Consider the following 26,866-nt stretch of genomic DNA (forward strand, 5'->3'; position numbering starts at 1 on the left):
CAGGCCTGTTAGGAAGAACCAGTGACAACCACCACAGGGACATCTACAAGAGGTCACTAGGTCCCAAGACCTGTAACACGCTCATTCACTTCCGCAGCTATCCATGAGAATTATTATTACTGGAACGGGTAGTGTAAGTAGCTGGTTCAGGGTCTCGAGGGAAAGGTATAGAAGTAGGTGTGAACCATATAGGTGGGCATTGTTCAGCAGCTGGTGGTCATACCTGCTTTGAACAAATAGGGCTCTGCTGTGAGCAGCCTTAACCTCAAGGCTCACAGTATCTTGTCTGCAAAGTGGCGGTCATAATTGTTCCTACCTTTTGAGCACTACTAGTAAGGATGTCAGCGAGTGTTCTAATGCAGGGGCTATGCTTTTATTCAAGTCTTTTGTAGCCCAGGCTAGCCCTGGACTTGCAGCCCTCCCATCTCAGGCTCCCAAGTCCTGAAGCTATAGGTCTCTGCCACCATTCATGACCATTAGGTCATTCTTGATCTTTTAACTTGGTGCTGGTTCTAAATGGTCGGGTCTTGGGGGAGACGGATAGGATTAAGATAAACACTGGGTAGGAACACACAGCATCCCGCAGCCCATGGAGAGCTCATTCAGGTTGAGTGCAGAGTCTTACTTTGCTTGTCTGGGGCTGGTCCAAGCAAGTGCATGCATAATAGAGCCAGTCCATAGCACATCAATTATACCCCAATAAAGCCATTTAACAAAACAGAGCCAGTCCCTGCTGTCCTGGGAGTTTATGATAGTGAACCAGATGGTCATTTGTCAAATAATCACACGAATAATTGCTAGTGCTGTAACAGAAAAAGCCAGGTATCCTTTAGGAGTGTGTGGTGGGAGCACTCCTCCAGCCCTGGATAGGAAGGGGTGATGGGGAGATGGGAGGAGGCTTTGTGGCAGCAGGAATGGTTGGCACAAAAGGTCCGAGGTGGGAAGACACTGGGATCATCGAAGGAGAGAAAGCTGATGTGGCGCGCGCATGCGTGTGTGCGTGCGTGCGTGCATGCGTGCATGTGTGTGTGTATTGGAAGGTGAGAACAGGGAGGGAGGCAAGACCTTAGGTCCTAGAACCTGTTGCACAGGACTTAGTGGTAATCTTGAGGCCCCCTCTCCGTGAACCCCAGCTCCTTCGTCTCCACTGCGTTCATCTGTTAACGACCACGAAGTTCACCTGAGGCTGGAAGGGATGCCAAGGACAGTCGGTGTCCTGCGGCGTCCGCCTCCTGGCCGAGCCTATCTTTGTCCCCTGGAGACCCATCGACAGATCATCTGGGGGCCCCCGGGTCTGCTTCCATTCAGCAGCTGCTCCCTAGCTGGGAAGAGGCTTTTAGCTTTAATAAAAAAGGGAGTAGAGATAAGAAGGCTGCCTTGGCAGGGCGCGCAGAAATGACAGGATGATTTAAATGGCCTCTCCAGTGTCGTTTCTTCTGTACAGACATCATAAATCAGATTAGTATTGGGCTCTGGGGGATGGGGACAGGGGAGCAAGGGCCTGGACTCTGGGTCTGTCTGGGACTGGCCTGGCATCAGGGCATCTCCAGAGGAGGGTCACTGTATCTGTCACCTGTTCCTGAACCAGCCCTGTTCTTTGAAGGAGTGGGTGGGATTGTTCCCACAACCCAGTCTCACCTTTGGGAAAGAGTGAATAGGAGCTAATAAGAGAGCAGGGTGGAGAGAGATGGGGTGGGGGGCGTGGGCAGGGCAGGGTGGGAGGTGAAGACTGACAGCCGTCAGGAAATGAAGAAGCAGCCGTCCTCCCCCCTTACATGCAGGAAATGACATTGGGAAACTCAGAAAACACTGGCGGCTGGGGCTGTCCCGCCACGTCTGAGTTCCAGGTGGTTCTCGTGTGTGGCCGCATTTGAGCTGAGCCCTCTGTCTTAGACGTGAGAACCGCATTATCTCAAACTGCTCTGGCCCAATGGTTCCCATCATCCCTTGAATGTGGCTAGACTGGGTGATGAGAGAAGTTCCCGGCGCAAGTCCCGGCAGGGCGGAGCTCCCACGGGGTCGCTTCCCTTCCAGATCTCCTGCCACCTGGGCAAGCTGTACAGTGAGATGATCTTCGTCAACGGTTTCGTGCACTGTGACCCCCACCCAGGCAATGTGCTAGTGCGGAAGCGTCCAGACACTGGCAAGGCTGAGATTGTCCTCTTGGACCATGGGCTTTACCAGGTAGGAGAAAACTCTGCTCCTTCGTGGGATTGGAGCCCCCCCAACCCCATGCCCTCCAGAAACCCTCCTGCAGGGGAGGGTGGGCAGGTAGCTGAGAAGGGCTCCCTCCCCCAGGAACTGCCATTTTTGTATAGCCCTAGCCCAAGAGTTTCCTGAACCGCAGCCTCGGTACAACCAAGTGAAGTTGCTCTGGCCTCTTCTAGAGCTCCTGTGAGGAGCAGGTAGGAGGAATGTGCCAGTGTGGCCTTGTCCTCCCAGGGAACTTCAGGAGACAGGTGACTGCATATGTAGCCCTAGCGAGGAAAACGGGGTTGAGCCTGTGGGAGCTGGGAGCTGGAGACCCTAGACTGCCTTCTTGGAATGAGGACAAACAGCAAGTATGAATGAGCCACACCCAGCACCGTCCAAGTGGGATGTGCACCATCAACCTGGGGCCCTGGCTTGACCTGATTCCATGAGGCAGACGGTCCTGAGGAGATTTCCATATTCACCTCGGCCCCTTTCTCAGGCCTTGATACCACATCCCCGAGCCCAGCCTCCTCTAAAAGGCTTGGTAAAATGGGGTGCAGGTCAAATTAGGCTCGCCGTTGTCACATGGAGCCCCAGTGACAGACGGCCCGGACATGACAGAAGTTCATTGGTTTGCTCACACGCTAGTCCTGGGTGTGGTGGGTGGAGGCCACAGAGCTCTGGTCCCTAGGACTCACAGGAGGCGATAGCGGAGGAGAGGGCTAGGGAATGCGTGGGAGAGCTTCCAGGGAGGTGGAGGTTTTGCTCCTCATCAGTCAGTGTTGAGGTAGAGGGCTGTGCATGTCTTTGTGGGAGACCCGGAAAGCAGCCTGTACCTATAGACTTTGGAGGGCAGTTAGCGGTCTCTGTCAGTTAGGACCGAGGCTTACCAGTACCAGTTGAGTATCCGTGATCCGAAAATCTGCACTCCCACAGCTTGAAGCTCTTGAGCACTATGATACCACAAGTGGAAAATTCTATGCCGCGTAACTTCGTTTCATGCTCAAAATTGTTAAACACATTGTATAAAACTACCTTTGGGCCACGCATGTAAAGCATGTATGAAACAAATGAATTTCATGCTTAGATGTGTGATCCAGCCCCAAGATATTATGCATATGCAAATCTGAGAGAGAGAAAAAAACCTGAAATCTAGATCGTTTCTCGTCCCAGGAATTTCAGCTTTCATGATATTCAAACTCGGTTAGCTTTGAACGTAGGCGTTAGGAATGGCTGAGTGTTGGGGGACTATGGTGTCCCTCTCATTCCCCCCGTGCAGTGGGTCAGCACTAGTCCGGGGGTTCCGGCCTTGGGCCAAGAGAGGCTGCTTCCTGACCGCGCTGGCCTGGTTCTAGGTGCTCACGGAGGAGTTCCGCCTGGATTACTGCCATCTGTGGCAGTCCCTGATCTGGACCAACATGGAGAGGGTGAAGCAGTACAGTCAGCGTCTGGGGGCCGCGGAGCTTTACCCACTGTTTGCCTGTATGCTGACAGCCCGGTCCTGGGACTCCGGTCAAAAGGGGCATCAGCCAGGCTCCAGCCACCGCCACTGAGGTAGGTGACCCTGTCCCAGATGCAAGGGTCAGGGCCCGTGGACCCCTTCCAACCCGGTGTCTAAGGTTCGTGATTGGTGGGCTGTGTGTCTCTGTAGGGAGGGCTGTGTCAGAGCCACATAGGATGAGAGGGTAGGGAGGAGAGTAGAAACTATGGAACTGGGGTGAAGAAGGCAGAAGAAGGATAGCCTAGCGTGTCCCCTGGGACCTTATTAGCCTGGAGTAGAGGTAAGGCTAGTGGACTTAAAATCCTAGACCTCAGTAGGTTAGTGAGATGCCAGGCTTCCTCCAGCACCTTCCAGGGCCATCTTACTCCGGCAGCTCTTGCCCGGCTCCCACCCACCCACTGGGCACCGTTCCCTGGGCCCGCGTCCTCTCTGGCTTTGTCTCCATCCGCAAACAACTCTGTCCGAGTGAACCGGCCCCTTTTCTTTACTTTTTACTCCTTCATTCATGGATTTTGACTGTCTAGACAAGACATGGACTTTTGGGAGCTCCCGCTCCCGTATTCCCGTCCCCCTCTGTGCGCCTGCCCAGGCTCGCGGGAGCTCATTTGCTTATTTCTTAGTGGTGAGCAGGCTCAGGCTCCACCGAGGGCTCTTCTGTCCGTAGGTAGAGATGTGGTCCTACTCATGCTTCCGGAGAGCCTGGGCACCACTTCCGGCACCTCCCCTGCCTGGTCCCAGGACCTTGGATGTTCCCATCAGCCATTTGGGCCTCGGGGGTCCTTCCCTGCAAGCTGCCTTGTTACAAGCGCCTCTAGCAAAGGCTGGATCCAGAGTCTCAAACGAGGTCTTAAAGAATCTGTCTCTCAGCAGTTATTGGCTCCGTTTTCCTTCACACGGGTGTCGATGAGCACTTGCTATTCCAGGCTCTCCAGCCTTAAAAAGTACCCTAGCAGAGGTGCATCTAGGGATGGTAGGAGCTCGGCTTCCGGGGCTACCGTCCTTTGCATGTAAAGCGCCTGCTCACAGTTCCTGGAGTTCATTCATTCAATAAACATTTGCTTTAGCTGGTCCCTGAGCGTGCTGCAAGGATCCCGCGATCAACAGACAGACAGGCCTTTTGTGTAATTTACACTTTGGTTGAGAGAGACAGACAGTCAACAACTGAACAAACAAGCAATGGGATAATTGCAGGTTGCAGGGACCTTGGCGGAAACAAGGAAAGTGGTGTGAGGATGGGGTTGGGGAGCCTGGCGCAGAGACCTGGGATAGTGGTTGACATTTGAGCCGAGGTGTGAAGGAAAAGAAAGTCACCAGCCTCGGGAGCGCCTGAAGGATGCACTCCCCGCACACTAAGGCCCAGGGTAAAAGCGTTTCGTGTGGTCTGGAGGATGTCAGGGCACAGAGAACACCACACGGGGCCTTTTGTGCTATGGGAAGAGGTATGGACTCGGCTCTCTCCGGAGGAAGGGAAGCCCTTGGCAGGCTCTGAGCAGGATGCTCAGGTCCGATGTTTTAAGCATTTCTGTGGAGTAAGGTGCAATGAGCCAGTCACTTAGGAGGGAGATAAGTACTCAGAACCACTACTGGCTGAGAATGAACAAGGTATCGGTAGCCTAGGGCTAGCAAGTAGCTCTTGGTTTCTGAAGAGTGTGACCCAAAGGGTCAGATAAACAGTGGGGGTCGCTTTAAAGAGGAGAGGGTGTGCTGGCTGTTGGGCAGGCACCCACCATCAGGACCCAGGCTGTGGGACAGGAGACAGGGGACAGGAGATAGGATGTGGTGCAAGGCTGGGGTGGGACCTGGATGTTCTATCTATGGACTATATAGGACTGGGCTTGGTTAGCTGGTAGGGCTTCTTCCAGGCCTTGAAATTGGCATCCAATAAAGCCTTCAAGAGTCCTTGGCCCTTTCTCAGTGAACCCTAGTGCTGTTTCCAGGGCTTGCCTGGGAGCCAGCCTAGGAACTCCCATCTGGATGGTCAGGCCACAGGACCCCAATGCTTCTCTCTCTCTCTCTTTTTTTTTTTTTTGGTGGTGGGGAGATGCTCCACAGGGTGCCAAGGTAGCTGTGCTAGAAGCTCCCACCCGGAGCTTCTTTGTGTCCTCTTGGTCACAGGCTACCCACACTCCTGGCACTGTGACCTTCGTGTGCCATACCATCCATTCTCATGCCTTCTTGCTGCCGTCTAGGACTCAGAGATCCGCGGTAACGCGGCCAGCTACCTGCCTGAGATCAGCCAGCTCCTTAACCACGTCCCTCGCCAGATGCTGCTCATCCTGAAGACCAATGATCTACTCCGTAGCATTGAGACCTCCCTGGGCACCCGATCCAGTGCTAGTTCCTTCCTCAACATGTCTCGGTGTTGCATCAGGGCACTGGCTGAGTGAGTATGCTCCTGTCTTGTCTTGGCCACCTCCCACTTCCGGGGGCTGTTCCATGGGCTCTGCTGAATGGGGATTCAGTCCTTAGGGCCCTGTCTTGGCTTCTCAAGCTCTAGATCTCCCTTCAGAGAATCATGGGGGCAAAACCAGCTTCAGTGAGTCAGCAGGTGTCTTGAGACGGTGTCTTTGGGTGGCCTAGAACTCGTGTACTTCGCCAAATGATAGCGTCTGGGATCTCATCCTCCCAGTCCAGCTTTCCAGATGATTCTTTCCCTCAGAGTTTGAAGTTGGTTTTTTGAGCAGCTCAACCCATTCAGGTAGCCTCAACATGACCCTGTCTCTAATTGGTACTGGGACTTGGCATTGAGACCATTGCTCTTTATCCTAGAGATATGGCTGTGTCCTGGGAAGGTGTGGCTAGTAGGCTCTCCCAGGGTCACAGATCTTTCTAAATGCCTTAGCATGCTTGAGACACCAATGGTAAGGAGAACTGTGCTTCTTCAGGAAGGATCTGGAGGAGCAAGCTTCTGGTGAATACACCAGAAAGGCTGTGGTCTGGCAGAATGTTCTCAGCCCAGAGAGGAAGCCTATCTTGTGGTCACATCCCAGCCTGTCCATCCTGGGGAAGGAATGGGTCATTCTGGGCAACTAACAGATTTGGCCACATAGAGCATGCATTCACTAGCAAATATGAGATTGGGTTACAGCAAAATACTCTGACCAATGAAGGGTAGAATGCGATTGATCTTTTCTCCAAGGGCAGAGGAAGACAAGTCTTACAAAGTGAAAGGCCTCAGTTTTGGAGCTCAGTGGGGTGTGGGAGGCAGACAGCCATTTGGGGTAAGAGACTCCGAGAAGAGTTACTAACACCATAGACAGATAAACAGGTAGATAGCAGCATAGCGGGCCTCTAAGGTGAGTTCAGAGGAAGAGGGGAGGTTTCGTACCATGTGGTTGACCAGTAGTCCACAGCTGGGGCCTATCTAGGCTGTCCCTGATTATCAGACGGCAAGGGTTGGGAGGAATGCTACATTTCCTGGAAGGATGTGTGACCCCGAGGATGTGAAGAAATAGGGACACATTAAGTTGAGGTAAACCCCTGTGATGGAGGATGCACCCTCTGATGTCCTGGAATCTGATAACCTGTGTTTATAAACTTCCTTGGGGAAATGAGAATTATGGAGCCTGCTAATCTGGGATCCAGACACCTGGGGAATCTACTAGAGGGTGACAGGTTCACAGACAGGTTCCCGATGGGGACCTTGTCATTTCTTTTACAGCAGCTTTGAGAAAGACCTCTGTGGCTTGATTAGCTCCCAGCCTAAAACCTAACGGGAGGTCATTATCATAAATTCCAGTTTTCACTGTGTCTTGTGTTTGGTTCAGAGAGACTGAGCTGGATTGACATGTAAAGTGCTCCGCCTCCCCAGAGTCACCTGACCCTTTGCAGAGGCTCTGATTGTACTTGAGTCAGGGTGAGATGGGACTCTGGGTTGGCATATATTTTCTATACTTTTGGAAAAAGAAACCACGAAATGTTCTCCAGGGCGAGGGGATCAGAGCCTTGATGCCTCATGATTTTACTGCCTTGAATATCTTCTTTGGGACATTCGAGTCCCTCTGGTTCCCAGACTGGGCAGATGTGTAGTCAGGTAACCAAGTGGTCCCCAGGGTCTGGGAGCTGGTGAGCTGGCCAGACCACCTGCTGTCTTTTATTTTTCTCCATGGTGCTGAGCTGATGTTTTCTCACCTCTCTTTCTTTTCTTCTCTCCTCCTTTCCCGCCCTCCTCCTCTAGGCACAGGAAGAGAGATGCCTGTTCGTGCTTCAGAAGGATCCAGATATCTTTCAGCGAGGCCTTTAGCCTCTGGCAGATCAACCTTCATGAACTTCTGCTGCGAGTGAAGGGCTCGAGGCTAGCCTGCTGGATCTCCGCTGTCCTCGGCTGGCTGACTCGGGCTCCACACTGAGTGTGACTGTGGTCCCCTGCTCCTTCCTGGTGTCTTTCCACACCTCATTTGTTCTTTCATGCTCTGAGTACCCACTCACCCATGTCAGCCGAGGGTTGGCCTGTGGTCCCAGGGTGGTTGTCGACGGCACCATCACACTCTGCCATTGGAGCCCCCCCCTCCCGCCCCCCCCACTGTAGCCTTGACTTGGGGCCCTGGACTGTACCGGGGAGTGAGTTATCTTTCTCTAGGGAGGGGATAAAGCAACCTTCTTCCCATCTCCTGTAGGTGCCGTTGGCTTGGTCTTCCCTACTTTTATGGGATTGTCAGAAAGGACTGGCCACATGTGCCAGAGGGCACGTTTAACTTGGAGGAAATAAGTAGGTCCTCAGAACTGGCTATGGAACAGACTGTGTTTTTGCCATATCACTCCCAAAGGCATCTCACCTCAGCGAAGGCTGCACGTGAGGGTCAAGTGTACAGCTGTGGGCTCCTGCTGTCATGGTGACACCTCCAGTGTTGTGTGTTTTGTGTTTCAATAAACCCTTTCAAGGTTGCAGGGACTGTCCCTCCTGACTCAATGGCTCCATTTGGACTTAAGTTGCTCCTGGTAGCTGCTTCCATGGGAAACCCATAGGTTCCTCGGGAGGCCTAGGAGGATGAAGTCAGGTTTGGTTTTAGAGTTTATTTTCTGGGTTGGGAGCAAATCTACATGGTTGACAGTGGACCTGAACACCATGTGCCCCGGGACCTTGCCCCTGGGAGCCAGGCAGGCTGTAAGACTTCCCCTGCCACAGGGCCACATCCTGCTCCTTGGAGGCTTCTCCTGGCTTCTACATCCCAGATCTTCATTGGCGGTATTAAAAAGCCCAAAGCTTGGACCTAGGGGCAGAGATAGACTCCCACTTGTTTCTAATGACTGGGGCACTTACCTTGTTCAACTGGTTAGGTCCCAACTTACCCTCTGGTTCTCAGTCAATGGCCTGAATTTCAGGTCTAGGATCGTACCTGTTCCTCCCAGGTCTTTGGAGACATCAGTCTTCCTGATGAAACCACAGTCTTTGTGGCTATGTCCATTCTGACACATCCATGTCACCTGTTGAAATTCTGTTTCTGATCTATTGCCTTGTCAGCATTCACCTCTCCTGAGTCCATCATCTGCTCCTGTGTCTGCATGGTCTCTGGGTCTCCGAGACCCCACATATGGCAGGCCCTTGTCCATGATCACCCACGCTTGCAGATGGATAACTGTCTGATCAGAAAACCCCAAATCTGAGCCTCATTTCTATTCTCTTTGTTAATGATATGACAAGCAGATTTTTCTAGTGATCAGAGACTATTTGCATTCTTTTATTTTCTGAAAGAATTGATTGTTCTTGGTGACCAGTTGGATGTATCCAGGGACCCAGGAGAATAATTAGCAAGCTCTGTTATTAATCATGAGGATATGTGCTGCATTTTATATTTTATGGTGTCTTTTACAGCCACTGAAGTAAATATAAATGTCCTTTCTGTTCAAGATAATGGTCACTTGCTTTTTGCTTTGGATGTAATGGTTGGCTTACTCTGGGATTTAAAACATCAGCATGTTGCCTGTAGGCTTAGCACCCAAAACAGTTTCCAGGATAGGAGGGGTGGAAACAGAGTTGGGTGTACAGGGCAGTTTGAAAATCTAGGAGGCTGATACTTAGTGACCTCCCACAGAACTGTAGATGAGGATTATGCTTGCTCTTTGAGTTATCTTGTGTGCCTGAACTGAGTGCCTCTTAAGTACCTGGTACATAGATGCCCTGGCCTTTGGTTAGTGACTGTAAGCATGGAGCTATTGGGAGTCTTGGCAGACTGTGGTTTTTAGGGAGGTCGAACTGTTTTGAAAAGCTGCGTGTGCACTCACTGGCTCACAGGAGGTGCTTCGAGGATGGCCAGGTTAATAATATCAGCAATGTTATCTTTTCCACGGCAGGACCAGAGCTGGCCAGCCTCTACACTGCAGACTGGAGGGGCTTTCTTGCCACTGCACAGGGACACCCTGGAAAGACGGAGCTGCTCTGAGAGGGCCCCAAGCAAATTCCGGGTAGCGGGGCTGATGGGAGGTTTGCAGCAGTCCTTAGTGTGGGCACCTGTGGGAAGAGCGCCGTCGGGGTGAATGATCAGGCAGGTGTGGCGGGAGCAAGAGACTCTGCCGGGGCCGGGGCGTGACCTGCAAGTTCAGAACTGGCAGGATGGATAAAACCAGAGCGGGGTGCCTTCCTGGCAGTGGGAAACACGGGGCCCATTGGCTGCATGGGAGGGTCCATATTTAACAGGAGACCAGGTGACCTGGTGCTGCTGTTCCCGCTTTGTGAGCTGAAGGAGGCCATGTTCCGCAAAGAGCCGCTTGTTCAACAGCCCTTGCCGTCCCCCTCCCCACGTTTTTCTCCTTCCTGTTTCCTTTTGTTCCAACCCCCGCCCCCACACGTCTTCTTTGCCCTACTCCATGAAGCAAAGCCTGCAGGGTCAGACTGTCTTTCTCTGACGGAAGGAGGGCTCAACCCCGAGCAGAGTCACGGGGAGTCCTGGGCTGTGCTGTCGCTGCTGTTTTCCAGGGTCACTGCCTTCTGGTCAGGCCTGGCTGCTCCTGGAGATGCCATGGCAGCCCAGCACCAGCCTGCTTCCCCTCTGTGCTAGGTTGCTGTCACTGGCCAGGACTGCGGGGATCGTGAGACGCTGTTCTCTCAACTCCGCCTTTGGTTCCTTAGGTGCAGAGCTCTGACTTTTCGTATCTCTCCTCCTGGGGAAGGATCAGGCTGTTGAGACCAGCACAATGGTGGGTGTTCAGCCCTGCCTTTTCAGCTCCTCCCCGTTCCCCCTCCCTGCACCATCCATGATTTTCCTGTGTAAACCAGCCACTTGGGGTCCTATTAAGTCCTGAATTTTGCCTCTGTGAGCCCAGGTGACACTGCATTGGCAATCAGCCTCCACGGGATTGTAGTTTTGCTGAACCAGGGACCCTATGGAGTTGCAAGGATGGAGGGGTGTGGTCCCAGGACAGCCACCAGTCCATCACCTGGGAACTTGTTAGGAATATAGACTCTTAGATCCCTGTCCAGACTCGCTGAGCCAAACCCTGGCCCGAGGCCACCAGTCGCTTTAATAATTCTTCCAGGATATGGTAATGCAGGCTTACCTCTAAAAGTTCCACCTCGATGGCTCCTATTGCTTCCTGCACAGCAGAATCCCTGGAGAGCTTCGCGGGCCCGAGATTCTGAGTTAGTTGGTTTGAATGCACACCGAACCCCTCCCCAAGATTTGTGGCTAACTTGTTACTCTGAAATCATGTTAGATTGCCAGCAGATTTGCAAATCCATCATCCCCCACTCCCTCAAGTCAACATCTCACACAACCAGACTGCCTTGGTTAATAAGATGGACATTCATTTTAGTACAGTGTTAGTGACGGTACAGTACAGGTACTGCTGATCTCTCCAGTTCCTCGCCGATTGTCCTCTCTCTGTTTGTGGATCCCATCTAGACAATGACTGCTCTTCGTTATTCTCATCTCCTCAGACTCATTTAGTCCGCAGCAGCCCAGCCTCTCAAACCCTGCTGTTCTGAGACCGTGACGCTCGGGAGGAGTGTGCTGGTTGGGGACTTAGTAGAATGGCTCTGTCTGGTGTTGGTTTTCTCATGACTAGACTTTGTTGAGGGGTTTTATTAGGGGCTCCCCCTTGTTATCCCATCCTGCTGTAGAGATACTAATGTAATGTTGCTCTTTGAGGCTCCCCAGCTGGGGTTGGGACTCCAGCTTTAGTCTCATGCCTTCCAGATTCTTCCAGAGAAAGAAGCCACAATTCAGGAACCACTTGTCTCTGTGTACCTGGCGGGGTTTGATTTCTTCCAAATCAAAAAGTTTTCAAGAAATAAAACCCATAGACAACAGGAAAGTGATAAGCACAATTAAAATGGTATTGTGGTTTTGATGTTTACATTAGCTATAAATTAACTCTTTAACCATCCCTAATTGTAATGACCAGTGACTATAGCACCACCAGATCCTTAAACATTCATCCCCTTCCTCCCCTTGAATGTTATTTCTCACCTAGGCCCTGGGTCCTTGGAAGCCAGGCCTCTTGGAACACTATACCCTTTCCAGAAAATTCTCATAATAGGATTTAGTTTCAGAAGCGCAGTTTTTCTTTCTGGGAATAGAGAAGTAGTTGTGATTTATTTCTAATCCTTTCCCTCCGTCCCAAACAAGGAAGAGTGACCAGAATGTGAGGCGATTGAGAGGGAAACCACATCCACTGAGGAGATTTGAAGGGGCTGAGTGAGTTCTCTCTGAGTAGTTCTGATTCATAAGTATCATGGCAGCCACGCCTTGAGTAACCTCTCATCCTTTCTCTCCCGATGGCCTGGCTCTGAGTCTCTGGTGGTGGCCAGCATCACCATCCAGGGCCGGGCAGCCAGAAGTTAGGCTGGTTTTCTTAGTTCTCCCGTTCCCAGGTCTCTGAGCCACAGCTTCCCTTCTGTGGGATGGCAGCCGCTGTCCCCAGGTGTTCTCGACAGGGTTGTAGTGACCGTGAATAGAGCTGCCAGAGGTGACAAGGAGAAGCATGGTCACAAACACAGCACTGGCAGCTTGTCTACCCAGGAGCCCCGCTGCTTTCGCAGACACCCACCTTTACAAGTGTCCAGACTCCGACAACTGCCCTCTGGTCACAGAGATGGCATCCAGTACCGGTGATGCCCCTGAGCGGACTCCACTGGGAGCTGTGGAGAATGACCACTTCCCTTGGGCCCCAGCTCCAGTGGCTAATCCTGGCTCTCACCATTCCTGCAGGCCAGATCTTCCCTGGAGATCTTTTCTCAAGTATGTGAACCCATAGACCTGCAGCCTGCCAACCTGCATTCTGCCACTCTATTATTTTATACGAGTTACTTTTAAGTTGTTTGTTTTTGGAGGGAAGAAATCCTGATCATTTCCTTAGGGGGCCTGGATCTATGTTGGAAGGTAATAGGGAAGAGCCTAGAGAAGTCTAGAAGTGAACCCCTGTCCAGGGATAGAAAATGAATCCGCAGGCTGGGGATTCTGCAGAGAGCTGAGCAAGAGCAGAGAGTTACGTGGCCCTACACTTCCTGTCATTGCTGCTGCGGTACAAATCAGGGCTGTGGACCGAGTGCTTTACACACCATCTGGGACCCTTGTCACATTCGATGCCAGCTTTGTGTGCTGGCTGTGTCTCTTCTTCTGATAACCCAGGTTCGGGGGAAGGGAGTTAGAACTGGCTATTTGGCTTAATCTTTCCTATTGATTCTGCTTGCGGGTGTCTACACAGGTGATCCCCAGAGAGCTGGCAGGCGCTGGTTCCTTAATCACTGTATTATTTGATACAGACATCCTTGGGAACGTTTAGGATAAAGACAGACTCCCACAGGTACTGCTCCCCCTGCTGCTGTGTACAAGGCTGGCTAGGTCACAGGACCTACCTGAACCATGCGTGAGTGTGGGAACTGGGGTTGTGTGTGGATTACCTCCCGCCAGCCTTCATCCCCTACATCTGATGAGTCCATTAGCAGAACTCACTGGAATGTCATCACCTCTCTCCCTGTCTGCCTGTGTCGTTGTTTATATATTCATAAAAGGTCCATCTTGGCTTTCCCAGATAGTAGGTTCACCCCAAATCCATGACCTGACTCTGCTTTTCAGGTAGGTTCAAGCACTTTGCTCCCTATTTTGGTGACAAGTCTCACGTCCTGCCTTCTGTGGGGAACCTTCTAGACCACTGTGTCCCTTATCTGCCCATCTCAGTCCCTCTGACCCTCTTCTCTATTCCAGGCATCCAGCCCTCAATCGTTCCCCGACCTACTTGTATTGCCTCCAGACAACGATTTTCCTAGTGGCTTTCTCCCAGGCCCTTCCACCCCAAGACGGCAGAGTCAGTTCACTTTCATGTGGCTGCCTACACTTGCCTTGGCCCCGGTGTCAGGATCCTGTTTGGAGAAGCCAGGTTAGTCAGACATGATGCTGCCTTGGACACGAGCTGGCCTTGGCTCTTGCTGGAGAGAGCAGTGGTAAGTGGGTCTTATAATCTGGGCGCAAGAAAGGAATTTTGACATTTCTTGGGGGCCCATAGTTTCTCTTGGCAGCCCTACAAGGAAGATTCAGGATTATCTCGGAGGGACCTGAATGTCTTAGAATTTCATTATGATCAAAGAGTATACATTCACTGTCTTAGTGTTTTAGTGAATAGATCCATCAGCAGCCATTTGCCCAAAGGCCAGGGTTCAGGCTTTTCCCTTCTTGACCTGAATATCATACCCCTGAACCCCGCATAGACACTGTGTTTTTCTATCTCTTGTATCTACCAATTTTCCAATATCTCTTTTCTCCGCCATCATGTGGTTCCGATCTGGTACCCCAGTGGCCTCTTCACCTCTTGTATTGTCCCTCCTTATCTCCATCCCTCTCCCCAACAAATTGCTCACTGACCTGTAGGTTACTATAGGTCATAATTGCCTACTTGCCTATAGGCACATAGCCCCAAACCTATTTGTTTAAGATTTCTTGCAAAGACCAGTTTATCTAAAATCAAATACTTTTGATTGTTTTCAGAGTCATTAGACCTTTCTGTTAATGTCTTGCATATTTTTTTCATTTTAAAGATTTTTTTATGGCTGATTCATGAAAGATCATTTGACTTAATTTCATATTTCTAATAAGTATTTATTACATGTGCAGCTTTGGTGAATGATTACCTTGTGTTCTTATGGATATATTTTTCTAGGTTACCTACTTTCATTAACTTTAAAGATAACCAATATTGTTCCTAAAGACACTTTCCTCAGAATATAGCTGCCCTAGCAATAAATACCTAGGCCATTAATTATAATCAATTTTTATGCTCAGTGTCATAAAACCCCCTTAACTAAGGGCACATTAATTTCCAATGGAGGGAATTAGCATCAGCATTGAGTTTTGTGGTTCATATTGTGTCATGAATTAGAGACTCCAAAAGTGAGGATTCTTGTAATATGGTTGCCTAACTCTTCTTGTGGCTAGTGACTGGGATCACATGTGTGTGCTCAACTTATGTGGACTGAGCCAATAAGAGATGACTGGGCTGCAACAGTGTAAGGAAGGACATGGCCTCCAGTTTTATACCATGGCATGGAGGGAGTGAAACAGACAACTAGCAGTGAGAGAATGTGTGAACTTTTGGTTCCGCAAAGTAGACCACAGTTATGACAAATACTGGCATGGTACCCATTATGGCTGATGGTGACTCCCAATGCTGATGACTGTATCCTTCCATACCATGTTGGGATGTGGCCCAGAATCCTTCCTAATGCCAGGTCCCTGCCATTGATGGCACAGTGTGGCACTTGTGCCCAGTTGAGGCTTTTCTAACTCAGAGCCTTGGGGATAGACTTGGGGCTCCCCAAAAATGAAAGGACAATGACCTGATTAACTTCTCCACTATGCCAGAACATTCCTGTCTTTCTGTGATGAGGAGACAGTCTCACTGGAAGAGACTGATTTAAAGGCACTGAGTGACATTCCCTATTTTGGAGAATATTGTTACCGGTGCTGTGTGGCTGTGTCTTCTGCAGGGAGTTTGCTCTTCTGAGATGTGAGGATCCATCTGCCTTGTCTAGTTGTATGTGAACTTGACACAAGCTAGAGTCATTTTTTGAAGAGGGAACCTCAGTTGAGAAAATAGCCCTACCAGATTGGCCTGTGAGTAAGACTGCAGTGCATTTTTTTGACAGGGCCCATCTCACTATGGGTGCTGGATTGGTGGAAGTATTAAGGCAACTCTATGTAGTTAAAAGGGAGGTTTATTTTGTGGGGTAACTTACAAGTGAAGGGATAGGTTACAGGGTCTGGGAAAGGTGTAGCGCAGTCCAGCGGTGTTCTCTGGAGAACTCTGCTGGGTCTACCTCCCAGCGTCCAGGGTCCAGGAACCAAGAGAGCCAGAACATCCGGATCTGAGGTCTTAGGTCTCCTGTCTTGGCCCCTGTCTCGTAGGTGTGACAGTTACCAGAAGCCTCAATGGGGTTAGTACTTCCAGGTCAAAGCTGGAACAGCTACCCACTACAGTGCTGTGCTCTCTGAACTGGTGGTCCTGGGGTTTATAACAAAGCAGGCTGAGCAAGCCTTGAGGAGCAAGCTAGGAAGCAGCCTTCCTCCATGGCTTCTGCTTCAGCTGCTGCCTCCAGGTTCTGCCCTGAATCCTGTCAATGATGGACTGTGACATGAAACAGTAGGCTGAAATAAAACCTTTCCACCCCAGGTTGATTTTGGGTATGGTATTTTTTTCACAGCAGTAGTACTATATCTAAGACAGCATCCTGAGTCACTGGCCCTGGAGCCCAAAGGAGTTCTGAAGAGCCCATTTCCTACAGTTGAGAGGCTGAGGATGCTCACTGATGGAAGTTGAAATTCGTGGGTATCAATCAACTGGCAACTTAGGGAAAATCTGTGCCCCAGCCTTCCTTTGGTTTCTTACCTGTCAAACAAGGAGCCCACATTACATCAGTGGCTCTCAGTGGAGCTGGGGACCCCCTCAGGGGCTTTCTGGAGATGTGTATGCGCATGTTTGTCTACCACAATTATTTGCGATCGCTACTGGCCTTGACACATCAGAGGTCACAGGTGCCAGATGTTTTTCTGTGGTCAGTTTGGAATTATTCAACAAATAATTTTTCTGTGACAAGCGTGATTCCCAGATGCCACTTAGCACACTCCTGTAGCAAAAGTCCTGTTTCTACCTAGCTCTGTTTTAAACTTACAGGCAAAACATTCTCTGCATGGCTTTAATACCTGTTGAGTTTTCTAGGAATTTAATGAGTACGAGGGTGGAGGGCTGGTTTGTTTCTTTGGGAATCATTGCTCACCATTTTGGGAGACTAATGGCTACACGGAACCTACATTTGAATGCCGGTACACCTCACCTGTATTAATATGACTTTTGAAATTATGTGAGTGGGTGGTTCATAATTTTTCTAAATTTCACTTCAGGATGGTGAGGGGACATTACAGAACATTTGTTGTAAAAAGGTTGTCCTGGGTTTTATTAGGGCTAAAAGCCACTAAGGATTCTTTTAGTCCTAAAACCTTCTCAGTTTGGGAGAGTGGAGAGGAGATGTAGGGACCATGAAAAACCGAAAACACACAGCTGTGGAAACAGGTCAAAACAGAGTAGCATTCATTGCCAAGATGGAACCCAGGTACCAGACAGAAGCACTATATTTTGGACTCTGACTCCAAATGGGAACCAGGATCAGAACCTACTAGTTTTGTAACTGTGATTTTTTCCCCCAATTGTTAAGTATTTTATGGCTATTAAAAATTATTGTGTTATGGACTGAGTGCCCCTGGCCCCAATGACATATGTTGAAATCTAAATCTGCAATAGGATGGCAGTTGGATGTGAGTTCTTGGGGGCATAATGATTAGGTCATAAATGTAGAGCCTGTCGATAGGATTGGTGTCCTTAGAAAAAGGAAGAGGTGAGTTCTCTTAGCCTTGTAGGGGCACAGGAGAAAGTGACTGTAAGTCAGGGAACAGGTTCCCCCAGCTCTGCTAGTGCCTTGATCTTGGACCTCCTAGCCTTCAAAATCACGAGACGCACACGTCTGTTTCTTCTACTCAGTCTATGGTATTTTTGCTCTAATATCCTGACCTCAGCTGAGCACCCAGCTCAAATGTGTGTCCTCTATATATGGAAGCTTTGCACGTGGCTCTTTTCCTTTTATTCCCAGTCTTTCCTCATGCCTTGTTTTCATGATGCAATTGAATGGAATTAAACTTGAACAGCTCCAAATTATATAATTAATTACATTCAACTTCAATTACAATCACTAATTGATCCAACCCTGCTAGCACAACACTTTCATTATTTGGCACACAATTATTGAGCGCCTACTTTGTGTTAGGAATAAAGTAGGAATTGGTCAATTTCTCATGGGAAGGGAGAGTGGGGAGAGGTAGGGTTGTCGAGAAAAGCCATCTAGGGACAACTGGCTGTAGTCAAGGATTTGGTGGGGAAGGAGGGAGCTGGGAAGATCCTGCTGGACTTAGAGGTCACCTCTGAATGTGTTTGTACACTAAAAACCTCAAGTGGACCACGCTCTGGGATTGGGCAGGCTGGTGTTGGCAGCAGATATTATATGATATTATCCAGGTCTTTCTGGTCTTCACTGTCACTGACTCAAATAATTAGCTAAAATATTAATAGACACAAGCTGGGTGTGATGGCTGTACCTGTAGCCCCAACTATACAGGGCATTGAGGCAAGAGGGCCACTTGAGGTTGGAGTTCAAATCCATCCTGGGTAAAATGGTGAGATGCTATCCCAAGATTTAAAACAAAAACTAACTGTTGGCAGTGGTGGCGCACGCCTTTAATTCTAGCACTAAGGAGGCAGAGGCAGGTGGATCTCTGAGTTCGAGGCCAGATTGGTCTACAGAGCAAGTTCCAATACAAGGGCTGTACAGAGAAAGCCCATCTCAAAAATCCAAAAACCAAGCCTACCAAACCAAAACAAAATCCCCCACAAAAATTAATATATACAATGACCATTTGCTACCTCAGGTGCCCTGGGTCTCTTCTCTAGTCTTCCTTCTCCTAACCTCTCATCTCTTCCCACCACCACACTGCAGCCTCTGCCTTTGTTCCCCCAACCTGAACATGCATTTGGATCCCTGTTTCACCCGAGAGTCTTTTCCATCCACCGCTTTCCCCCTGGTGTTGGTGTCGCTGGCCTGTCAGAAGTAGGTAAGGTTTTTAGCTCCAGAGTGAAGTTACCAAGTGCTGAATCTTGGTGTGTTTGGGATATGACAACAAAATACCAGGAATGGAATGGCTGAAATGACCTAGACACTTATTTCTCGCAGTTCTGGGGCCTGAGAAGCCCAAGATCAGGTGAGGGCTCATTCGCTGGTAGATTCTGATTCTCATCTATGAGTTCTGCTTTCTTGTTTTCTTATGTTAGGAGTCAGGTGCTCTTTTTCTCTTTCTCTTCTCCATCCCTCTCCTTCTTTCCCATGCTAGTCTGGAAGGCAGTACTTCCTACTGCTGGGATTACAGCTATGTGTCATTAAAACTTGCTCTGAGGTCTTCTTTAGAAGGACATGAATCTCAGTCATGAGGGTGGAGCAGCCTCCACTTTTTAGGCAGCCATATTGGGAGTTAGGACTTTAACATTAATTTTTTTTGGGGGGTCGGGGGTCAGATGAGGGTACAAACATTCAAACCATGTTCCTGAGCTTTGCTCATGGTGCTTGGCAAGGAGATTGCCCTGTCATGGCTTCCCAGGTTGGGACAGTTACTGCCTGATTGCTCTGGGGAATCACTTCCCTAACCTGTGTTCTCATCTGAGGGTAGGGAATGTCTTATTTCTTCTGGTAGTACATGTACTAAGTAGCTCACTGAAGTTTTGAGCAAGTTTGGATGTGGTAAGAAAGATGACGTACGTGTTCTAGAAGCAGTTAGGCTTTTGTTGAGTGACAAAACAATACTTATTTGTGTTGTTGTGTGCACCCTTGAAGAGCTGGCTCCATGAAGGAAGGAGACCCAGGTAAAAACAAAGATGAAATGTGGGATGAAAAAGGCAGACTTGCGCTCTTACTGCATTGTCGGCACACTCCATGGTCCAAGCCGTACCATTCCTATTTCAGAGCATACCCAGTGGAGGTCTGTCCACTTTACCAGCGGTGGTGGTAGCATGGTCTGGTTGGGAGTCAGAGGGCTCCCTGGGAACAAGCTCACTCAAACAATGGAGAGCACTTAATTCTGCAAGTTCTACTCCAGCCTCACCATTTGCCTCTGCCTTCCTCCGTGTCCTTTACCCTCTGTTCTCAACAAAACCTAAGAAGGTAGCTCCCAGGCATTCAAAAACGTGAGGAGGACTGGTGCCTGGGGAAGGAGGAAGAGCATCCGTCAACTGCATTGTCACTACTATGGAGTCTGACGAGGCTCCTCAACAGACTGAGAACCCCATGAGCTCTGGCCCTTCCATGGGTGTCTCCCTTCCTGCTCAGGCTCCACAGCATAAACATCACTGCCTTTTTATCAGAAGCATTTCTTTCCAATGTCCTCGTCCTGGGTTCCGCTACCTCGCAGAGAGGTAGAGGTCCTCCAGAGAGGCCCTTGGATTTCCACACAAACCTGTTGAGCTGGGAGATTTCATCATCACCTTTTCTGCCAGCTCATTTCTTGGATGACAGTTTATCCAGAGAGTTTCCTTGGAGATGGGTCTTGCTCTTGATGTTTCCACCTGTGAAAGCATCCACTGCTGAAGTCTGATCCTCCATCACTTGGAGTTACCCTTTACCTATCCTGGAGAATTGCCATGGTAAACCTCTAACACCGTGCATGGGGGTGGCAGTTCTCATTTCTCTCCATTCAGTGTTTTCAGGTAAATCATGACTTTTGAGCACAGCAATCCCAGGACCTACCATGCCTGAGTCATGCTGGTCATGGTGAGGCTCTGAGATCCCAAACCCATATGAGCTGTGTGTGACCATTTGTTATCCAAGGGCCTGGTCTATAGTCAGAAGTCTATACAGATCTATCATCTGTCTATCATATCTTCCTATTACCTGTCAAGCATCTACCTATCTCTATCATCTATTTACATTCAGTTCAAACTGGAATGAGGTGGTGGAAGAAGAGGTAGGTAGAAGGGAATGTTATTCTTACGTTTTTTTCTCTTGACTCTTTGCTTACATTATGTAAACATCCCATTCTCTTAAGAAAGACCCAGGCACCCGGCATTTTGATACCAAATGCCAATGACTGCTCCCCACCATTCTACCTTGACTTTTGCATCTCATCTCTTCCCTGAGGTGAATGTGATGGAAAGTCTGGTTTGGTTGCTGACCTGGGGACGAGGCAAATGGGAAAAGAAAATGGTGAGGGTGGATGAATTGCATCACAGAATAATGAAAGGCTATTAGTCTGACACAAATGGATGAAGTCTCCTATTTGCTAAGATGCTACAGTGAAGTATTCAAGACGGCTTTGGCTTGTGGGAGTTTCAGCTGCCAGCTGCCACCTCCCACTTCCTTCTCTCCCCTTTCTCCACTAGAAGCTGTGTTCTGCTTGGGTCTTACTCTTTCAGGCTTGTTTTGGACAGACCTGAGCTCTCTGGATAGCTGTCCCTTTTTTTGTGTGTGTGTCCCCCAGCCTTCCCAGTCCTGCTGGCATTCCCAATGACACCGGTGGGCTAAGGCTGCACGTGTGAGGAGGCTCACTGGGATTTCTACCTTTTGCTTTACTTTTGAGTTATTTTGGAAATTTGGTATCATCCATCTTCAGGTGACACTGAGGATGTGGACTATGTGAAGCTGCCATCGTGTTGGAAAATGGAAGGGAGAGCTGCAGGGGTAGAAGAGGTAATAAACAAGAAGGGGTTATTCAATATCCCACCAAACAAAAGAGAGCCCCAATCAGAGAGCATGTAACCCCGCCTGCCACCTGCGCTTCGGTATATGCACTGGCAGTCAAAAGGCTCCATTGAACCAGGAATCTGTTGAATGGTACCAAGATTCCCAAAATGAACAGGGGACAGTGAATAAACTCACACAATTAAATTAATTAATTAATTATCAAAATTAGCAAACTCCACCCAGCGTGCCTCAACAGATAAAAATGACTCCCCGAATAAAGCACCACGAGGCAGAAGAAATCTGTAAGATGCTTCTCCACACTGAATGAAACAGGCTTAGTCCAGCATGGGGGAATAAAACTCCCCACCAGACATAACAAATAAAAATTCAAAAGCTGGCAGAACTTGGACCTGGCTGTAGAGCCCTGATTTGGGGGATCATGTCAACATTTCATGTAGCCCCAAATAATTCAAGCCAGCTAGAATGTGGAGGAAGTCAAGGTGGGATACAAACAGCAACAAATGAATCTTACTCTACAACCAAATAATACAACCACACTGAAGGGTGGTGGACAGAGGGGGGAAGGGTTAGAAACAATTGGCTGATGTATCTTAAAGCCACAGATAAAGAACCATACATAAACATTGTGCTCTATTCAGTAACTTAATTCTACATAGGGAGTTTGGATTAGCAATGCTGAGGTCATTATGATTGACTAAGTAAACACTTTGTGGATAAAGAGAGTCAGGTTTCTCATTGTCAGAGAAGGATGTTACAAATGAGGCAAGGTGGATATTAAAAATGAACCCTGTAATTGATTAGAGGTGTCAATGTAATTAACAGTTAATACTTAAGTAGATAGGTAGGTTAATCTATGCATATGCATTTATGCTCATAGAATTCTTAATCATGTTAAGGAGGCCTAGAAGCAATGAAACTTCAGTCTATAATCTTAGCTCTTTAAAGGCCGAGGCAGGAGAATGGTGATCTCAGGCTGTCATAAATAATTGATTGAACAAATAAATGAGAAAAGCTTCTGATAGAATTTTAATTGTTATGTACTCTAGGTTTGTGTTATTTTAAAATTTAATGTTGAGACCTAACATTCATGGGATGGTGTTCATAGATGGGGCCTTTGGGAGGTGATCACAATTATATGAAGTCACGAGGGTAGAGCCCAATGTCGGAATTCCTGCCTGTATAAGAGAGACTAAAGATGCTTTTCTCTACTCTGCCACGTGAGGATACAATATGAAAACTGTTGTTCTACATACCAGGAAAGTCCCCACCACACCCAAGATCTGTCTGTGCCTTGATCTTGGGCTTTTGAGCCACAAGAACTGTGAGAAGTGAATGGCTTCTTTAACCATCCAGTCCATGATATTCTACTATACTTGGACATGGATGTAGAAGGAATGATGGAAATAAAAAAGAAATCACCATTTGGCAATGGACAGTGGGTGCATAACAACATGGATAATCTTACAAACAATGTGAACTGAGAGAAAGATGGAAGAATACCAGTGTATGGAGACATTAGTCAAAACAGCAGGTACCTTGGGAAGAGGAGAAGGGGACAGTTGATTGGGCAGGAGTGCAAGGGAAGCTTCTGGAGCACACATAATATTCTATGCCTTTATCCAGGTGTAGTTCCATAAATTTGTAAAAATTATGCATTTAAAAAAAGAAAAATCACCATTTGGCTAGTAGTAGCAGTTGTTGAAGGCAGGGGTCATCAATGAGTGTTAATATCAGGGAGTGCATGAGGGGAAAAGTAGATATTCGAATATTTTCAAGGTATCTTATAAAACATTTTTTAAAAAATTAAAAAAGCTATGTTAGCACAGAAACTCATTGTGTTACCCTAGTGGTTTAGGTTAACATCACCATGTCACCAGTAATGAGACACATGTACACAATGTGCCTTTTGATAGGGATGTCCATAGAAAGACACAACACTGATTATTACCCAAAATGCCCAATATAAATTTAGTCATGAGGAAATATCATGGGCTCAAATTGAGCACATTCTTGTAGTAGTAGTGATAATATTCTTTAAAGTGTTCAAGCCAGGAAAGATTTAACCATCAAAGAAAGGCAGAATGTATCATACATTGGAAGTTAAGCATAGTATGGGATCCTAGATTGGACCATTGACTAGAAAAAATATGGGCAATCAGATGTGCAAATTGCAGCATAGAAATAGAAATATGAGCCGGGCAGTGGTGGCGCACACCTTTAATCCTAGCACTGGGGGGGGGGAGGGGGGGCAGAGGCAGGCAGATCTCTGTGAGTTTGAGGCCAGCCTGGGCTACAGAGTGAGTTCCAGGAAAGGCGCCAAAGCTACACAAAAAACCCTGTCTCAGAAAAAAAAAAAAAAAAAAAAAAACAGAAATAGAAATATGGAAAATGAAGGCACTGGAATTTCTGCAAAGGTTCATGAATGTTAAATAACTGAATCAAAATGTATGGAAATGGATAAAATGCCAAATAAAGAATTCAAAACTAATCCTAAAATATCAATCACTTCAAAGATAACTCAATAAATATAAGTGAATTTAAAAAGTCAACTCAAGACTCGGACAAGAAGTTTAACAACACGGATGAGAAATTCAGCAAAAATAGAGATCTGAAAAAAATATTGGAAATAACAAGCTGAATAAATAACATTTTAAAGTGGAAAGAGAACCATTACTAATAGACTAGACCAATTGTGAGGAATACTTAGTCAGAAGTAAAAGAAAAAAATCAAATATGCTTACACATTTAAGATCTCTGAAATGTGATTAAAAGACAAAACTATTGAACCTGTGATATACAAAAGGAAACAGAGATAAAACTAAAGACACAGGAAAATCTATTGAATAAAATCTGTAGCAGAAAATCCCTTAAGTCCAGGGTAGGATAGGGACGCCTAAATGCAGGAGACATTTCAAACCTCAAGTAAATGTGATCATAAAAAAATAAATAGTAAAACACTCCTCTCCATCTCATAGATAAAATGCTAAGAGTACAGACCAAAGGCATCATCTTGGAAGCTGCAAGAGAAAAGTGCCGAGTTACATAAGAGATAACCCTATCAGAATACCTGCAGACCTCACAATGGAAACCCCAGCAGCTAGGACAACACAGACTAACATGGCTGAAGCTCTGAACCAAATGCCATCCATGCAAAGTGACTTTTCAACAGGGTGATCCTTTAAGAACTGAGGGTGAAATGCTGGCCTTCCATGATAAGCAGATGTAAAGCACAACCATTAAGTCAGTGCTGGGGAAGTCTGGCACTGTCCAGGCTCTAAGGCAGCACTCAGGGCTCAAAGGGAAATCCACAGCGTGGCGAAGCTATGACTTTTCTATCTGAGGGGTTAGGGAACAATGGAAAACCTCATGCGCTCTCTTGATGGTTTCTTTTCTTTATTCTCTCCAGTTGTTCTCATCATGCTGCTCTCTCGTGTCCTCTCTCCTTGCTCCTTGTTCCCTTTCCCTCCTGCACTTAAATACTCTAACAGCATCTCTCAGGCAACACAAAAGTCATAGAAAGTACACTCCATTTCTCTGGTTATCCAAGAGGGTTACCTGCAGCCCTCATTTGGCACTGCAGAGTCAAATTATTTTCTGTAGCCTTGACTAGTCAGAATTTATTTTCACAAATTGAGGTCAGGAATGGGGGTAAGGACTTAATCATTTGCCAGCTAGCAATAATCAGGCTGTTTTTGTATTTACAATCTAGCCAGACAGCACAGCTCTGTGTCCTTGTGAACTAAAGACTGGGAATGTTTATCTTAAAAACCACTAGCAAGGAATCTGGTCTAATCTAAAGTTATTTTGAAGCTTTGTATCAGTTAGTGGTGCTCAGCCATAAAATTAAAGGAATTCCAGCTATTCTGGCTCCGAGTTTATCATTAGTTTGAGCTGTGATCAGAAGCAGCTTCTTAGTGGAACTCAATAGGCCCTGACTGTGTGAAAATAATACAGCATCTTCCTGACAACCCACAGATACAAGTGCCCAGTAGACTGGGACATTTCCATGAGATAAACGCATACCTTACCGGCAGTAGGGAATCTCCCCACACCCAATTCAACCAGTGTCAGCTATCAGAGGAAGACAGCAACAGCAAGCATGCAAAGACATAGCAGGAGCAAAAGACATTCTGGAGTCTGTGTTCTCATAAGCTTTGCTGGAAGGAGACATACCCATCAGTTTTTCTTCTGGTGGGCTGACAGCTGAACTTCAATCACCACCTGCTCTTCCTCGGGCACAGCCATGACCACCGGCAGAAGACACTTAAAAGAAGCTACACAGAGAAAATGGGGGAAGATAGACAGAAGCATGAGTGTTTGGAAATAGTGAGAGTTAATCTCACTAGGATAAACAAATGAGAACTAGGAAAGAAACAGATGTTACTGACTCAGTAAACCAGCAAAGCCTCTGAGATAAAGAGGGAAGAAATTAGTATGCGTGATATTCAATGGTAACACCAATTGTAAATGGGCACAACTCTCCAATTAAAAGATGTGGATTGACTGAACAGGTGTTTTAAAGACAAGATGGTTTGCTATCTTGAAAAAAAAAGAAAACTCACCTGTGAGGCAAAGGCACAAGCCAAAAATGAACAGATGGAACATGATATTCCAGGAAAATAGAATCTGCAAGCAAGCAGGAATAGCTATACTCATATATGACAAAGAGACATCAAGTCAAAATGATAAGGTATGGATAGGGCTATTGCTTATTAATAAAAGAAATCTATCAAGAAGATATAATAATCATAAATATATACTGTTATTTATTTTTGCTCTTTTTTGGGGGCCTGCCATCCAGCTCCCAAATAAACCACACATGGAGGTTTACTCTTAATTATGAATTCCCAGCCTTAGCTTGGCTTACTTTCTAGCCAGCTTTTCTTAACTTTAAATTATCCCATCTACCTTTTGCCTCTGGACATTTCCTTTTCTCTTACTTCTGTAAATCTTACTCTTACTCCATGGCTTGCTGTGTAGCTGGGTGGCTGGGTGGCTGACCCCTGGAGTTCTCCTCCTTCTCTGGCTGCTTCTCCTCCTCCCAGATTTCTCCTTCTATTTACACTCTTTGCCTGCCAGCCCCACCTATTTTTCTCTCCTGCCTCAATATGGGCCATCCCGTCCTTTATTAGGCCATCAGGTGTTTTAGAAAGGCAAAGGAACACAGCTTCACAGATTAAATAAATGCAGCATGAACAAAAGTAACACAGCTTAAAATAATATTCTACAATGATATACATGGTAAACATTGGTGACACTCATAAAACAAACACTAGATATAAAGGGGCAGTTAGGTCCAGATACAGTAATAGTTACTTACTTTAGTGCTCACTACTGACCCATTCTCTTAGACTAGATATCAATGAAACCCAGAGGATAATTAGAAAATATGAAAACTTACATTCTAATTAATTGGGAATTAGAATGGATAAAGCCCAAAATAAATAAAG

The 26,866-nt window shown here is 47.5% G+C and overlaps 1 protein-coding gene across 1 annotated transcript in view; it reads left to right on the forward strand.

Annotated features, from left to right (window-relative positions):
* Positions 1–9,541, forward strand: part of LOC114686836 (aarF domain-containing protein kinase 1-like) — a 101,394-nt gene extending 91,853 nt beyond the window's left edge. The window contains 5 exon segments of the mRNA XM_028861513.2: positions 2,035–2,184; positions 3,549–3,704; positions 3,706–3,747; positions 5,884–6,077; positions 7,872–9,541. Of these exon segments, the coding sequence (XP_028717346.1) occupies positions 2,035–2,184; positions 3,549–3,704; positions 3,706–3,747; positions 5,884–6,077; positions 7,872–8,043 (714 nt within the window). The 3' untranslated portion in view covers positions 8,044–9,541.
* Positions 9,542–26,866: the final 17,325 nt, after the last annotated feature.

The sequence above is a fragment of the Peromyscus leucopus genome, chromosome 14 (genome assembly GCF_004664715.2).
Source record: "Peromyscus leucopus breed LL Stock chromosome 14, UCI_PerLeu_2.1, whole genome shotgun sequence".
In the NCBI taxonomy this organism is placed as follows: domain Eukaryota; kingdom Metazoa; phylum Chordata; class Mammalia; order Rodentia; family Cricetidae; genus Peromyscus; species Peromyscus leucopus.